The 14,741-nt window shown below is 43.4% G+C and overlaps 1 protein-coding gene across 1 annotated transcript in view; it reads left to right on the top strand.

Annotated features, from left to right (window-relative positions):
* ift74 (intraflagellar transport 74) overlaps positions 1-14,741 on the top strand; it is a 48,674-nt gene that overhangs the window by 23,726 nt on the left and 10,207 nt on the right. The window contains exons 9-16 of the mRNA XM_079496498.1: positions 1,106-1,244; positions 2,154-2,216; positions 3,942-4,085; positions 6,877-6,917; positions 7,167-7,243; positions 9,244-9,297; positions 9,759-9,856; positions 10,596-10,722. Coding sequence (XP_079352624.1) covers positions 1,106-1,244; positions 2,154-2,216; positions 3,942-4,085; positions 6,877-6,917; positions 7,167-7,243; positions 9,244-9,297; positions 9,759-9,856; positions 10,596-10,722 — 743 coding nt within the window. The remainder of the gene's footprint in view (positions 1-1,105; positions 1,245-2,153; positions 2,217-3,941; positions 4,086-6,876; positions 6,918-7,166; positions 7,244-9,243; positions 9,298-9,758; positions 9,857-10,595; positions 10,723-14,741) is intronic.

Here is a 14,741-nt window from a genome sequence, read left to right as displayed (position 1 = left end):
TTAGTCACCTGGAATGTCTTAGTGTTTAGTCTAGTTTTAGTCAACTAAATATCATAAGATTTTAGTCGACTAAATCTACAGTTGATTTAGTCGAACAAAATGTATTTTGTTGGGCCTTGGTGCCGTCGTAATGACTGATTTTACACTGCAACGCGTTGTGAGCTTGTAGATCTGCTATTTTCAGCATGCAACCAAAAATGACTTATACCTAACATTTTAGTCTAGTTTTTATTTGTTGACGAAATTGTCAGTATAATTAGTCTTAGTTTTAGTCGTCATAGCTTAGTTTTCATGTAGTTTCCATTTAGTTTTCGTCAGTGAAAAAAGGTAGTCGTTTTTTCTTCTTAGTTTTAGTCGACGAAAACAACACTGCTGTGCTGTTTTCATTGTTTCATTGTTTTCGTCAATCAAACGGAAAGAAAACAAAAACGCAAGGAAATATTTTCCTGGACCCCTCCGTTCATGTACAATAATATTCTACATGAATGGAGGAGAGCCAGGAAAATATGTCCTTGTGTTTTCTTTTTAATATCTACAATATCTACATTGTAGATATAAACTTAATGCGTTGACGTATTTCATAATAATTTCATACAATCATTTTGAGAGGAATACACTTCTTACCTTCTTTGTCACGGCAATGAGGAAGCTGAATGTTTTCTACAGTATGTCTTGAGGTGAAGTAAGAGACAGGAGACCTTTGTCCTCCCTGTGGACACATTATGGCTCCTGCTGGCTAACCATTGACAGTCTGCTGGGGTCTGGGATCATAATCATAATGCCATTATAATAAAAGATCATTCTAGAGATGCGGACATATTCTCTTTTCCGAAATGTATCATTTGTTATACTTAATGCCTTGCCATATGCAGCACGCGCGCACGCACACACGCAGACACAACATTGAAACGTTGTGGCAAATTAACCTCTAATCAAGCTGTGTGTGTGTGTGTATGTGTGTGTGTGTGTGTGTGTGTGTGTGTGTGTGTGTGTGTGTGTGTGTGTGTGTGTGTGTGTGTGTGTGTGTGTGTGTGTGTGTGTGTGTGTGTGTGTGTGTGTGTGTGTGTGTGTGTGTGTGTGTGTGTGTGTGTGTGGTCGTTCACAGGAAAGAGGACATGATCCACGCAGTAGAGGAAGACATAGAGAGAGAGAAGCGGAATGCCGATGACATCATCAAAAAGATGTCCCCTGACCATCAGGAGAAGTACTCTTCCCTGAAAGCCTCCAATGAAGAACTCCTGCAGGTATGATGTCATCAGTCCCCCTGGTGCAGGTAAACCATGTAGCCTCGGTCCCCCTGGTGCAGGTAAACCATGTAGCCTCGGTCCCCCTGGTGCAGGTAAACCATGTAGCCTTGGTCCCGCTGGTGCAGGTAAACCATGTAGCCTCGGTCCCCCTGGTGCAGGTAAACCATGTAGCCTCGGTCCCCCTGGTGCAGGTAAGCCATGTAGCCTCGGTCCCCCTGGTGCAGGTAAGCCATGTAGCCTCGGTCCCCCTGGTGCAGGTAAACCATGTATCCTCGGTCCCCCTGGTGTAGGTACAGTAAACCATGTAGCCTTGAGGCTCTCCCTGGTGCAGGTAAGCCATGTAGCCTCGGTCCCCCTGGTGCAGGTAAACCATGTAGCCTCGGTCCCCCTGGTGCAGGTAAACCATGTAGCCTCGGTCCCCCTGGTGCAGGTAAACCATGTAGCCTCGGTCCCCCTGGTGCAGGTAAACCATGTAGCCTCGGTCCCCCTGGTGCAGGTAAACCATGTAGCCTCGGTCCCCCTGGTGCAGGTAAACCATGTAGCCTCGGTCCCCCTGGTGCAGGTAAACCATGTAGCCTCAGTCCCCCTGGTGCAGGTAAACCATGTAGCCTCGGTCCCCCTGGTGCAGGTAAACCATGTAGCCTCGGTCCCCCTGGTGCAGGTAAGCCATGTAGCCTCGGTGCCCCTGGTGCAGGTAAACCATGTAGCCTCGGTCCCCCTGGTGCAGGTAAACCATGTAGCCTCAGTCCCCCTGGTGCAGGTAAACCATGTAGCCTCAGTCCCCCTGGTGCAGGTAAACCATGTAGCCTCGGTGCCCCTGGTGCAGGTAAACCATCTTCTTTTCTGTCTGCTTCTTTTTAAATACCCCCGTCTCTCTTTCACTCTCACTCTCTCTTTCTGTTTCAGGAGCTGTTTGCTTCTCAGGAGGAGTTGGATGGCCTGTTGACGAGAAAGGAGATGTACGAAGCTGTAAGTTCCGTATTTGACATGATTATTTCTCATGAATAAGGAAGAATGTATTTATAGTTAGAGAAGATTAGCGAAATGTGTGGCAAATCTGCAAAAAGAAAAAAAGCTTACCACTAGCTTTCTTCACAAATGTGTTCATAAAGGTGTCTACTATAACATATAAATGTGTTCCAACCCAACTCCCTTGGGAAACTTTGTGACAGCTGCTGAAAGTTGGGGTACCATTACTTACTTACTTATGCCTACTGCCCCTTCTGGGGCATAGGCCATCAACAAGCGATCTCCAGGCATCTCTGTCTTGAGCTGTTCTCTCCAGCTGGTTCCAGGTCGTCTTCATGGTCTTGATGTCTGCCTCCAGGTCTTTCCTATTTCATGACGACGCCAGGCCCAGGAAATAATTCCCAATGCATTTTTTCCATAGACATTTCAAAAAGTATTCATTTATAGACCTTTTAAGCGTCGTACGAAGCCAACTCGAGTCGTGACAAATCATGACAACAAAAACAATATTTTGGACCAAACAAATAATTACAAAGAAGAAAAACAACAAAAAAGTGTTGTAACCTGCTGTTGAAGCCATTTGTAGACTTGCTTTATAATTTATGATTATTTATTTTCTATTAATTATGCCTGAGATATGAAATGATAATGTTGAGTTATTTTGCTTGCTATTGCTGCTATTATTTATACGATGATCTTCTGATTGTTATGGTAATGTGAGGACGTTGGACGTTGACTAATGGGTGTCACTCTGTGATGAGGCAGGTGACTGCAGGTGAGCCAGAAACCAGAGCGGCAGGGAAAAACATTTCAACCACAAGCACATTGTATACCAACGGAATAGGCCTTCTATACCAATTATTTTTGTTTTGTTTAATTCAAAGTCGGGCTGTTGTCCAAGAAATGACCTGAACCTACAGAATACGGAATGCATGTGTGTTGTTATTCCGAAGCCGCTCTAGCACCTGCCGTTTTATTCTACTTTCTAATTCTTTGTTTGGCCCAAAACATTGTGTTTATTGTCATGATTTGTCACGACAAGAGTTGGCTTTGTCCGCGACGTAAACGTCTTTAAATAAATAGTTTTTGAAAAGTCTATGAGGAAAATGAACGGGATTTATTTTCCGGGTCTCTCGAGGGGGCGGGACTGTCTGCAACGCTTGTTAATGGGGTACCATTAACAACCAATATTTAATATTTGCTTTAAGTAGCATGTGACGTGTCAAACTAGAGGGTTTTCATGATGCTGAATACATTCCAAAGCATTAGTTTTGCACGAAAACACTACATTTGGCCATAGCTGACCTCATCACAATTGTGATGACAGCTGTGGCCATTTTTAGGCGAAGGAGTGTTTTTTGTGCAAAACTAATGCTTGCAATGTATTTAGAATCATGAAAACCCTACATGCTACTTAAAGTATAATGAAATGTGGAATTTGTTGTTGTTAATGGTACCCCAACTTTCAGCCGCTGTCACGAAGTTTCCCAAGGGAGTTGGGTTGGAACAAATGTATATGTGATTGTAGACACCTTTATGAACACATTTGTGAAGAAAGCTAGTGGTATAAGCATCTTTTTTGCAGTTTTGCCACACATTTTGCTAATTTTCCCTTATTAGTATACCCGACTATATCACACTGTTAAACTGTTTTGTGCTATAAATGAACAATAGATAGATATAGACTGACACATACTGTACATAAATGTTGTCTCTCCCTTCCAGGAGCTGCAGCACTCTCAGATCAAACAGGAAGCAGTGCGTCTCCACGAGACGCTGTCTGACCTGCAGCTGAGACGAGACGCCATGGTGGCCGAGGACAAGAACCTGGGCTCCCCCGAGGAGGAGAGAAAGAAGCTTTTAACACAGGTGAGTGTCGACCAACTGTTTTTCATTTCAAGAACCCACACTGTGGGGCACAGTTGGTAGTGCTGTCGCCTCACAGCTAGAAGGTCCTGGGTTCGATTCCCGCTCGGGACGCTGTGGGTGCTGGCGGCGTGTTTCCTCCTCCATGTCATCAGTGCCCATACCCGAGGCGGGGTTGGCGAAAGGGCCTTTCTGTGTGGAGTTTGCATGTTCTCCCCGTGTCCCCTAGGGTAGGTACCCTCACAAAAAACATGCAGTAATCCTGGTCTCTAAACTGCCTCCCCCTGGCCAGCCGGGGCGCCTGATGGAGGGGAAAGGAACTGGTTGGAATAACGTGTTCCTTCCACGCGCTATACGTCCAACCAGGGAAACTCCCCCCTGTCAGGTGTAAAGGAGCAACTTGGACACTCAGGCATGAAGGAAGCATGAGTTCAAGTCCGTTGCTCTCCCCATGTCCCCCATATATGGGGACTAGGTTGGCAGAGGGTGTGTAGAGCCCAGGATTACATTATAGATAATTGACACAGGGGTGAAAAAATGGGTTACAAAATCGTGGGATAAAAAAATATTAAAGAGAGTTAAAAACTTTAAAAAAGAAAAAAGAAAAAAAAGAACCCACACTGTGGTGTGCATGAGGCCATGGACCCCCAGAACTCATAACTTGGGACGTACAGACCTGTTAACCCATTTAGGCCTGACATCGAAATTTAAAAAAGGTCTTCTGAAAATATGTTCTTCCTGCAGGGACCCCACAGAAGCAAAGATATGAGTTAAAATGTTCACTCTGTAAGTCTGTAATAATATATATTCAAAGATTTGAGGCACATTTTCACAAATTTTCAAAAATAGCAGACCTACAAGTTCATAGCGTGGCACCGAGTGCCGCGCTATGAGCTTGTAGATCTGCTATTTTTCAGTAGTTAAAACACCAAAAGGGGTTCCCGCCCAAAATGGGTTAAGCCATTTAGACCTGAGGACGACAGTTTTCTGAAAAACCCTATGTTTCTATGTCAGTGGTTCTCAAACTATTTCATGTCAAGGATCCCGAAAATATATGTATTTTGCCGCGGACCCCCGTCTGAAAATATGTTCCAGGGACCCCCCAGAAGCAAAGATTTGAGTTAAAAACGTTCGCTCTGAAAGAAAATACATTCAAAGATTTGCGCCACATTTTCACGATTTTTCAAAAATAGCACCGAGCTTGTAGATCTGCTATTTTTCAATAGCTTAAAGTATAACATAATGCTTAAAACACCAAAAGGTGTCTATTTGGTTCCTCCTAACTATCAACAATGTTAACTGGGGACTTCATGGGACCCCTCCTAAGGACCCCTGGGGGTCCTTGGCCCTACTTTGAGGACAACGGGTCTAAACAACCAGATAAGGCTACAATAAAGGCACGTCATTTATGAGAAAGAATTGTCTTTGACGTTTGGTGCCATGCCCTTAATTGACAACCCAACTAAAAGGCATTTAACAATGAACAGAGCTCATTATAAATAACGGATGTTATTATACATACAGTAGTAACAAGTTGGGGGCGAAACAAACTCAGTGAGGATAGTGCAGAAATGGCATAATATCTATTGCACAAGAAATACAAAATTGACTAATAAATCAAACTAAAACACTCTGACTTTGTATTACCCCACATCAGTTTGTCTCTTTGGGTTGGACCAGAGCCATGTAATAGAAGAGTTACGATATAGAGGGGGTAGAAACCGAGCGCTCGAGTGCTGTTCATGCAGCCTGAACTGAGCCAAGCTGGAGTTGGAAATACATTGTTTTCAACGAGGGCTGCGCAAATAAGAGCTATTTTAAGCATGTGTGCAACATGACAACTGTTTTCAAGTATTGTACAGTAACAACTAAAGTCTCTGTAATGTTTATGTTGTACTATTACTAAAAAACTATTATCTAAAATAAAGGTATTTAAGATCATTAAAGCTGGGCTGTTGCCTGAGTCCAATGCATTTCTGCCTACTTCCGGTCCAGGACTTTTTCCCAGTTGGTTGTCCCCACGCTCAATAGAAGTCTATGTAGGAGAGCCGCCCTTGGACTGAAGCCCCACGAAGTGACCAATAGAAGTCTATGTAGGAGAACCGCCATTGGACTGAAGCCCCACGAAGTGACCAATAGAAGTCTATGTAGGAGAGCCGCCCTTGGACTGAAGCCCCACGAAGTGACCAATAGAAGTCTATGTAGGAGAACCGCCATTGGACTGAAGCCCCACGAAGTGACCAAGAGAAGTCTATGTAGGAGAGCCGCCATTGTACTGAAGCCCCATGAAGTGAACGCAGTTTACGTAACTCTGTCTATATCTAAGGCTCTGAGTTGGACGTGACTCGCTACAGTAAAAGCGTTCCAGATGCTATACTTTGGTTCTTGCAAACCCTTGAAATGTTTTTCATTTTACATTTGAGTTGGCGCAATTGAAAATGTATAAGCATGGGGTGGCAGTGACTCAGGGGTAGAGTGGCCGGTAGAGCGGCCGGATGGGAACCGCAAGGTTCCCAGTTCGATCCCTGTGGGCTCCCCCCTAGTTTGTGTTGAAGTGTCCTTGAGCAAGACTCTGAACCCCTAATTGCTCCTGATGTGCTGGTTGGTGCCTTGCAGGGTTTCCTCCGCCATCGGTGTATGAATGTGTGTGTGAATGGGTGAATGTAATGCACAATCTATGTAAAGCGCCTTGGATAAAGGCGCTATATAAATGCACCATTTACCATTTACTTTTTGTGAAAGTGAAAATAAGCATTTTCTCAAAGAATAATCATATTTCTGTTTTGTTGTCCAGGTCAAAGATGACAATCAGGAGATTGCCAGTATGGAGCGGCAGTGAGTATTTGATATTATACCTGTACATATAATAATGGTAATTTTGATTTGCGTGTGCGTGTGCGCGCGTGCGTTTCCAGGATAAGGATTACCTGGCTCCGCTTGTGTAATTAAACACATCGTCGCATTTATTTTCTGCATGCTGTCTCAGTGATGTAGGAAACTGTAGGCATACTGTACACATAAAAATGCTAATTTAACATTTGTATACTTACTCACTGTGTGTGACGTGCTTGCGTGCACACATAGGTTGAAAGAGACCAGAGAACGGATCAGTCAGATGAATGAAGAGATCAGACGATTGGAGGATGTGGAAGAGTCCCATGGTACTGTTTAAATTCACTGTACAGATATTTTCATCATTGTTTAATGTTACTCCCTCCGTCTGTCTTTCTTTCTCTTAAGCATGAAGTGAATTTCAGTAGCTTTGTTTGGTGTGTATCCTTAAAACACACAGTAGCATGTTCCGTATGCCATTGGCCCGCACATTACACATGACCGACTTGTACAGTGCAAATGTCTGAGTGTCAATAAACGAACACTCAGGATTTTACTGTATATGTTCGCCAGTTTACCAAAACTCACTGGCTGTTTTCTCTAGCTGACGAAACCGCTTTCCTTGCAAAGTATTCTCACACTGAATGGTTACTCACTGACTTATAACGGTCTTCCAAGTTAATTTAAACATTTCTCTTTCACTCTCATTTTGCCTTTGTCTCACATCTGCAGTGTCTATGCTAGCTGAAACCGAGTGTGTGTGCTTAAACAAAGTAGCATGGTGTTCAATACACATACAAATCCTGATAGTGAATTTCTGAGTTAAATTAAAAAAAAATCTATGTAATGGTGCCTCTCACCAGAACACATTTCCTCTCCTCTCCTATCCAATCCTATCCCAATGCTATCCTATATATCCTATCCTCACATATTGTTGTATTGTCTCCAATCATTGACTCTGCGTGACATATTATTGAATTGTCCCTCTCCCTTTTAACTCACCTTTATACACACATAACATGCTCGTGTTTCCTCTCCTCCACGCATACATGCTTCTCTCCCATCTTCATGTTGATGACCAGATGGTAAGCAAATGGCCGTTAACATTCAACGTTGTGGAACATCTTCCATTGACTGCTAAACTGTCCCCCAAATTGAACATCATGAATATAATACCATTATAAGTGCATAGGCACCGGACATCCGCGTTGTTTTTGCCTCTACTCCTTTTTGACCCATTAAAACCGGGAAAGCATCCGTGTCATTTTAGGGGTTAGGGGTCAGGGGTTAGGGGTCATTGGTTAGACATGGGTTAGGGTTAGGTTTAGGTGTGCTGCCCCGTGGGAGGTTAGGGTGAGGGTTTGAGATAGGTTGTAGTTGTAGGACTAATGACTGGTCTAACCAATCACTAGTCTAAACCAAAAACTGTCTAAACTAAGTACTGCACCCCATTTTAGATCTGAGCATTGGATATACAAAAATAGCACATATACAAGCTCACTGCACGTCACTTTGTGCCGCGCTGTGAGCTTGTACATCTGCTATTTAATGGGGTCAAATCCGGTTTTCAAAATGCAACCTGGGCTGTTCGCTCCTCACTGAAGACACTGAAGTCCCTCCCCAAGCTGGACTGTGGCAGATCATTCAGAGCACGATGACCAAGTGGTCAGGAGCGGGCACTAGGGGGCACTATAAGGGGAATCCTGTTGTGTGATCTCAGAATTCAACACTGACATTTTCTCAACGTTTGTGTCAACCTTTTTGAGACCGTTCAGTTTCATAGATGTGTTTGTAGCGAGACACTAGAGCTATCTTGCTGACCGGGTCACAGGGACAGTGCAACTTAACAGTTACAATTACGACTCCGCATGATGGTGTTTACAGAGGGTTAGTGCTAATTTTCAGCTCCCTATTTTGGCTTTGCTTCTGAGTGACAATAAAGACCTGTAGAAACTTCCAAAACATTTCTCTCATATAATTCATCTCTCTCTCTCTCTCTCTCTCTCTCTCTCTCTCAATGTTTTGAAGTACAGGTTTCCCCTGATTAAAATGCATTTCCAACGTTTGCCTAATATATTGTTATATTATATTAAGTTATGTATTCTCACCAAAACATAGAAAATATGTGATTGGGAATATACATAGGTGATCTGAAAATATGTGTGTAACGCCATCATCATACCCGGAAGTTATGCAGGAACGCAAAACAAAAACGTCTTGTTTGGACATAAATGCCCTTCTTGATTGGTAATTGGTAGTGCTATATGCCATAGTGTAAGTGTACTGGCACAGCTCACTCAGGACCTAATGTTGTGTTTATTTCTTACAGGGGAGCGCAACCAAAAGTACAAGGAGCTGAAGAGGCGAGAACAGGACATTGACAGTAATGTTCCATTCCTTTTTTCTTTCTTTCTGTTTTTTATTTTTGCTACTTTTTTTGCTGTGGTTTCTGGGTTTCAGCCTTCCCTATAGGTCCTGGAAATGCTGACAAAGTTGACAAAGAAAAACACAAATTTGCAACATTTCATACATAGTGCAAACACATTGTTCCAGTATCTTTGCTCAAGGAATATGTGGATGTCAGTAAATAGTTCATGCAGACTGTTGTTTATGCCAAGTAATACAGTACAATGGCCATGGAATTTGATCAGACGAGATCTATATAGGAGAGCTCTACGAAACAAAGGAATATTTGCATTCCGGTTGGCTTGCTCCGTCTGTCTGCTTCTCTGTCATCTGTCTCTTCCGGCCTACAGTACATGTGCATGCCCCGTCTTTCCCCCGTTTGTTTCTCTGCCGCTCGCTCGCTCGCCTCTCCATCTGTATCTCTCGGTCCATCTGCAGGTTTCCTGGAGGCGTACGAAGAGGGCAGAGCCCAGGAGCAGGAGAAGGCCAGGGAGGCTCAGGCCGACATAGTGGCCCTGCTGGAGCACCTCAGCAGAGTAAGGCCTCATTCACACTTAACCCATTCTGGGCGGGAACCCCCTTTTGGTGTTTTAACTAAGCATTATGTTATACTTGAGCTATTGAAAAATAGCAGATCTACAAGCTCATAGCGCGCCACCGAGTGGCGGCCATGCAACAAGGTTGTGTCATCAAACCATGTGGGAGTTACACCACTCAGTTCACACGGGTGTGATTTTTTTAAATTGAATTTCTTTCTCTAATTGGCCTAATGGTGGTGCTATAACAGTCCACCATGGAATGTGGGGCCACGACACTGCGCAAAAAGCTTGGAATACGGATGTGTATATTACAGGAAACTCCCGTTAAACTTTCCAACAAACTACCGTAAACTCCCGAATTGTACCATCACACCTGTATATTACCGTATATTACATGTATATGCCCGCTAAACTTGAGGTTTACGGGGAAAATACAGTTACCGTAATTGCCCGTTAACTCCTCTTTTCACGCGTGCGAGAAGGTGCAGTGGGTTGTTTTTTTTCCATACAGAACTACTTGTTTAAGGCTCTGACTGATAGAATGCATCATTGACGTGTGTGTGTGTGTGTGTGTGTGTGTGTGTGTGTGTGTGTGTGTGTGTGTGTGTGTGTGTGTGTGTGTGTGTGTGTGTGTGTGTGTGTGTGTGTGTGTGTGTGTGTGTGTGTGTGTGTGTGTGTGTGTGTGTGTGTGTGTGTGTGTGTGTGCATGCGTGTGCGTGCGTGCGTGTGTGTGCAGAACATGACACGCATGCGCCAAATAGACACAGTGACAGCAAGTGAGCTGAGGAGCATGCAGGAAGACCTGAGCTTTAAGGAAACTGAAATGGCCAAATCACAAAGCACCGCTCATGGACTGACATCTGGTTAGTACACACACACACACACACACCTATGAATGAACACACACACACACACACACACACAAACAAAATCTATTTCCCATATAATTATGGCCATTAGCCATTATTTCAGTGCCTTGCTCAAGGGTATAGCCATAAAGTTGGTGTTGAGGAAGGGATTTGTATCCACTTAATTAAGCAACACACTTTTGATCTCAAGCCTGCTTCACTTTGACTTGCCATGGCCTCAAATTACAGCTGACTCTGAGCTGCTGATTTCAGCAGTTAGCTGTGACACTGTGAGAGATTCAACTTTGGTTTGGCTCTGATCAGATCTTTACCCCTCCCAACAATTCTCTTCTCTTCTCTTCTCTTCTCTTCTCTTCTCTTCTCTTCTCTTCTCTTCTCTTCTCTTCTCTTCTCTTCTCTTCTCTTCTCTTCTCTTCTCTCCTCTTCAATAGGCTGTAATCTAATTTGCCAATAATAGGCTTGTGGCCATAAAATAAATGACATTACATAACCATAGACAAGGTTACCACAAACTACACAGGCTAGTAATGCTCCAAAGTCCAAAGGCTCCTAATTCATGTCTAAGTTCTTCTATACTGTACTGTCTTTGGTGCAGAGTGGCTGGCTGTAATGAGCTGTTTCTCAGCAGCAGCTGTCAAAGGGGGACTATGAATCTTTAGGTCAAATGAGGAGTTGTGAAAGAGGTTGAGGACGAAGGCAGAGATGTTGCTGATGGGGCAGTTTGTATGAAGAACCGTCTCCAGCTGCTCTGTCTCACTGTGTGGCTGATAGACTGACTGTCTGACCTGTGGGTCGCCTGGCAGGCTACTTTACTGCCTGAACCCTATCAAGAGGAACCCGTCCACTTCCTTTTCCTCTGCAGACACATGCACGAGCGAGCAAACGCTACTGGTGGTGGTGCACACGTACACGCACTGGTGGCGTGTGTGTGTGTTTCACGCACCACCAGTAGTCAAAAGAACCTGCTAACAGCAATCTGTTGATATGCTAACCGGAACAGTGGCGTGCACAGACATTTAGAGGGGCAGGTGCTCAAGTTAAAAAAGGGCACCTTGTGCAGCGCGTGGAACCGGCCGGTTGCCTTAACCCATTTTGGGCGGGAACCCCTTTTGGTGTTAGCATTATGTTATGCTTTAGCTATTGAAAAATAGCAGATCTACAAGCTCATAGCGCGCCACCGAGTGGCGCGCTACGAGCTTGTAGGTCTGCTATTTTTGAAAAATCAAAAAAAAGAAAAAAAAATGTTTTGTTTTTCTTTTCAAAAGGGCACATTGCCAAAAGGGCAGGGGGTGCTCTAGCACCCCCTAGTGTCTATCTGTGCACGCCACTGAACCGGAATGTGGTTGGCTGCAGCGTGCAAGCAGGTGCAGAACAATGGCACAGATCTCGTCTTCAGAAGTGGAACATACTTCAGAACATCGATAAGTCGCCCAGATACCACTGTGTTTATTTAGCGTAGGAAACGAGTGTCTCTGACTCTGTCCAGTGGCCACAGTACAGTAAACGCTCATTTATGCTTGTGCACGCTTTTATACCTCCGCCCGGCAACAGCTGTAGCATTGCTCCACATGACTAGACTCACTCGAGGATGCACTGATTAGAATTAATTTGTTGGCCAAGTCTGCAGCCTTTTGGAACTCGATACGGATGCAGTGTTGTTGTTTTTATTTTTATTTTTATTTTAAATACATTTTTATTTCATTTTTGGATGAAAGGCACGGGTACAGGCATACAAAAAAAAGTGCACATAAAACATAATTCAAATTATTTGCCAACTACAATCAGTGGCTTGCCCCTTGCCTCATTTTTAAAAATCCTACCCCCAAGATTATAACAATTAACCCTTAGAAGAGCAAAGACGCCAATTGGCGTCATTGCTTATATTCTGTAAATGAGCAATGACGCCAATTGGCGTCTTTCTCTTTTTTGATTAATCTAAACATATTAATATGCTCCGAAGCGCTGTTTAAATTCCTGAGCTTATATTCCAACTACATTACCCAGAAAACCCGTGTCACGTGACACACGTGTACGTGTTGCCATTGGAAGCTGGTCCCACCCCCTGTAAACAGTGGGGGCAGAGGGAGTCTTCATAGTTTATTGTTTTGCCTGTTTTGCCGTCTCGCCCGAGCGATTTTCTAGCAGAAAAAGTTGAAAGCAGTACTATTTATTTGAGCGAGTTTTGTGGTAGTAGTATTGATCCATACGCGTCCCAGTCGCCTTCTCCAGGCGGAGTAGCCCTGGTCCAGTGCTTACAGCGAGACTCGCTGCTCCCTCCCTCCTTTTTTCATTGTCTCCCCATCGTCGTCCGATGAGCTATACCGGGAAACCATTGAAGAAGACGATCAACCCGGAATGTTTTGAGGTAATCTTATTGTAGAAAATGCCCTTCTATAGTGATCAGAAATCATAAGATGATCGCTACCAATAGATGCTTGGATAATTACTACTACTAGTCAGATCATGACGCCAGAATGACTCACCACGATGGCCCCCAGCCATTAGCCAGCACCTTTGGTGCTGGCTAATGGGTTGGTCGGTGCATTGGTGCTGGCTAATGGCTGGAGGGGGGGTTGGTGTCGATCGGTTGGTCGGTGCAGTACAAATGTATCGTAGCAGGCATGCACGCATGGCAGTACAATTATTTTATATTGTAGCGTGCCTTATAGGCGATCTGATCTTTAGAGTAATGTTCGCTCCTTTTATTTACTGTCTACAAAGACGGAGAACAAACATGCATCGTTTACTGAAGCAACGCGTGCTTATGATGACCTTGCTACAAGGATCGGAGGGGGGACGGGGAGTGAAGCTAACAGTAGCGTATTATATAAGATCTGTATGACGTTTCATTGACGTCTGAGCTTGCATGATATCGCATTCATTGTATATTGTATACAATCATGATTGTACATTGTTTAGTGTGTCTCCGTGTGATGATGATGATGACGATGATGTCAGATAGCCTACGTTCCCCCCCCCCCCCCCAACTGGCTATTGGCCGGGCTGACTACAGCTAAATGTTTATTTTTATATATTTAGAACTGGCATCAGATGAGGAGGAGGAGGATGATGATGATGATGATGATGATGAAGAAGACGAAGAGTCAAGACTGCGATGGAGTTCTCCGACACTGAACCGGATGCATTCATTCATTTCAGTTGTTTTTTTTAAATTTAGCCTACACACACACACACACACCGTCAAGAACAACTGGAATGCAGTGGTTTGGGGACACTGGGTAGTTTGGGGACAACTGTTTTGTATGTAGGCCTATTTATTTTCTGTAATATTTATTATAATTGTATTATGTTAGTAGTCATAAAAAATAAAAGACGCTTTTACAATGAGTTAGACCTGTCATGGCTATTTTGTTCACTATTCTGAGGTTTATGGTTTGACTAAGCGAGTTTCAACTGTGATTTACTCTGTAACGGTAGATGGTAAGAACCCAATTTTTTGTTATAATACAGTATACATTCAAGTCTATATTTTGATACATATCATGGGCACAAAGTCATATCAAAACAATGTCCTTGGATGTTGTTTTTTATCAAAACTGTTTCTTTACAACAGGTTTTTGAGATACATGCATGAATAGACAAGGTACTGGTAAGACTATGTAAACATGGTATATATCAAAATGTGCGTTAGAATGTCTAATTTTACCCCAAAAAAGAATTGAGTTTATATGATGTTCCAATTCAGAGATAGGGGGACTTTTAGCTGGATAGGTCAGATTGATCATGACTGACCATGCTATTTATAGATGGCAAAATATCTACAGTGGTACATGTGAGAAACATTTTATTTTATTTTAATTGAACTAGACAACTCACCCTTTAAAATGAGATATTGCATGGCTATGTACGCCCAGCAGAAAAAAAGTTATTTAGAAAATAAAACTTCAACCGGGCATAACTTTTTTTGTTGTCCTAGAAACACTACCCAGTGTAAATGCAGGCTCTTTTAAATGGCTTCCAACACAAAAACTAAACATTTTATCAACTAAGTT

Source organism: Electrona antarctica (genome assembly GCF_951216825.1).
Source record: "Electrona antarctica genome assembly, chromosome: 3".
NCBI classification, from domain to species: Eukaryota; Metazoa; Chordata; class Actinopteri; order Myctophiformes; family Myctophidae; genus Electrona; species Electrona antarctica.
The sequence above is the reverse complement of the archived record's forward strand: the minus strand, read 5'-3'. Positions and strand labels throughout refer to the sequence as shown.